The sequence below is a fragment of the Oryzias melastigma genome, unplaced genomic scaffold (genome assembly GCF_002922805.2).
Source record: "Oryzias melastigma strain HK-1 unplaced genomic scaffold, ASM292280v2 sc01781, whole genome shotgun sequence".
Taxonomy (NCBI): domain Eukaryota; kingdom Metazoa; phylum Chordata; class Actinopteri; order Beloniformes; family Adrianichthyidae; genus Oryzias; species Oryzias melastigma.
In genome coordinates, this window is record NW_023418361.1 from 4,269 (window position 1) to 6,814 (window position 2,546).

A 2,546-nucleotide genomic window follows, 5' to 3' on the forward strand; every position below is an offset into this window, starting at 1 on the left:
TACGATTATGGAATGTTGGTTCAGAGTTGTTTCCTAAAGATGTCCTGTAGACAAAACATAACATGTTTGGCCGTATTTCCCACATTAATTGACTGAAAGGCCGCTTCAACTTAAAGACCTTCTCCAAGGAAAATTGGGTTTTTGGTAAAGAAAGGAAAGAAAATTGAGATTAAAACTGCATTTTAAAGAAATTCTCATAATCTAATAGTTTGATTTTGGTTTGAAATGGTTTATTTTAAGCAATCAAAGCCAGAATAATGCATGTGCAATACAATCAACAGAGGTTTAAAACGATATAACGCTCGTATTAGATTAGTATTTTACCTGCTGATCTTGTCACTGAAAACATCATATGACCAAAGCTGAGTTCCTGATTGGCTTCCCATCAAACTTCACAATAGATCAAAAGATAATCAAAGTGGGATTTTTAAGATTGATTGTCTTTAAATTGTTGATTCTTTCTGCCTTTTACAGATGGTTTAGGTTACTGGACAAGCAAGGCAAGCCGGACAAAGACCGAGGGGAGGTTCTTCTGGACATCCAGTTCATGAGGAACAACATGACGGCCAGCATGTTTGACCTCTCAGCTGCGGGGAAGTCCCGTTCTCGCCTGGGCAAGTTTAAGGACAAAGTTCGTGGCAAGAAAAAGGAGTCGGACTCATCATCTGGCGTGGTGCCGGCCCTCACTCAGGTTATGACCGACAGTGAGGAGGAGGCCAATGGAGATGGGGAGGAGGCAGCCAAAAAGGATGGCAAATCCAAGAAGCTGAAGGTGAAATCTCTGTTTTCCTCCAAGTCTAACCTCCAGAAGACGATGTCTCAGTCGATGTCCGTGCTGCCGGTGAAGAACTCCTCCCTGAGTGGCAGCCAATCATCTGGTCTAAATGTGGATCCAAGTGAAGGTCAGCAGTTTTCCCTCATGATTTCTACAACATTCTTGCATAACTTTTGCTTAAGTTTATTCTTTTTTGCATCTTTTTAGGTAAAAAGAAGTTTAAGTTCAAGATACATAAACGCTCTGGAAGCTCAGACAGCAAAGATTTGTCGTTTGGAAATCAAAAACGTCCTTCTGTGGAGCAGAGCAACATGTGCATCAATGGCAGCCATGTTTACTGTGAAGAGCCGCAGCCACGGACGTCTCGAGCCGGTTCAAACTTCAGCCTGGCCAGTTCAGGTCACGGATCGATGGAGGACGTTCCCGATAACTCCTCCCCATCCCTGGATTCACTCCGAGCAGTGAGACAATATTCACCATGGATGGAGGAAGAGGAGGAGGAGGAGGAGGAGAAGCAGGAAACTGAAAATCAATCTTCAAGAGAAGATGAGGCCAAAATGGAGGAGGAGGAGGAGGTGAGGAGGAAGAAAAAGGAGGAAGAGGACATTCTGAAGAGGCAAGAGGAGCTCAAAAGGATTGTTCAGAGAAAAGAAGAAGAAAAACTGGCAGAAGAAGAAAAGATCAGAGAGGAAGAGCGCCAGAGGTTAGCAGAAGAAAAGAGGAGACTGGAGGAGGAAGAAGAAAAGAAGCTTGAAGAGGAAGAAAAGAGACGTGAAGAGGAAAAAATGAAGGAGGAGGAGAGGAAAGCACAAGAGGAAGAGGAAAGACGACGGGAAGAAGAGTTTAAATTAGCCCAGAAAATGAGAATAGAGGAAGAAAAGAGGATGGAAGAGCTACGGAGGCAAAAGGAGGAAGAAGAGTTTAAATTAGCCGAGAAAATGAGAATAGAGGAAGAAAAGAGGATGGAAGAGCTACGGAGGCAAAGGGAGGAAGAAGAGTTTAAATTAGCCGAGAAAATGAGGATAGAAGAAGAAAAGAGGATGGAGGAGCTAAGGAGGCAAAGGGAGGAAGAAGAGCGAATTGAGGAGATACGAAGAAAGGAAGAGGAGGACATGATCAGGAGGCAAAAAGAGCAGGAGGAAATGAGGAGAAAAGAGGAGGAGGAGCTTCTTAGGAGGCAGGAAGAAGAAAAGCAAAAAGAATATGAGAGAAAGAAGAGAGAAGATGAGATGAGGAAGAAAGAAGAGGAAGACAGGGCGAGGAAGCAAAAGGAGATTGAGGAAATGAAGAGAAAAGAGGAAGAGGAGATGCTCAGGAGGCAAGAGGAACTTGAGAGGGAACTTGAAGAGGAAAGGCTGAGGCTGGAGGAGGAGGCGAGAGAAGCCGAAAAAGAGAGACTTAAGAGGGAAGAGGAGGAAAGGATTAGGGTGGAAGAAGAAATTCAAAGGAAAGAGGAGGAGACAAGGCTAAAAGAACTTGAAAGGTTGAGACAGGAGGAAGAAGAGAGAATGAGGAGGGAAGAGCAGGAAAGGATTGAGGAAAAGAGGAGACGGGAGGATGCGGAGAAGGCTAGAAAGGAAAAGGAAGAAAATGAGAGGTTGGCACAACAGAGGAGATTGGAGGAACAGAAAAAGATTGAGGAAGAAGAGAAGTTAAGGAAAGAAGAGGAGGAGAGGAAGCTGAAGGAGGAGCAAAGAGCTGCTGAATTGATCTCTACAAATCCATTTGATGAGGAAACTCCCAACTTTTCCTCTGAATCTCAGAACCAAAG

General features: G+C 44.1%; 1 protein-coding gene across 1 annotated transcript; it reads left to right on the forward strand.

Moving 5' to 3' along the window:
• Positions 1 to 337: 337 nt before the first annotated feature.
• LOC112140778 (calponin homology domain-containing protein DDB_G0272472) lies at positions 338 to 2,546 on the forward strand (the record flags this gene model as incomplete). Its single annotated transcript, XM_024263783.2, is given in 2 exon segments — positions 338 to 902; positions 983 to 2,546. Coding segments are annotated over 2 exon segments (2,114 nt in total), but the record flags the coding sequence as incomplete, so codon positions are not given.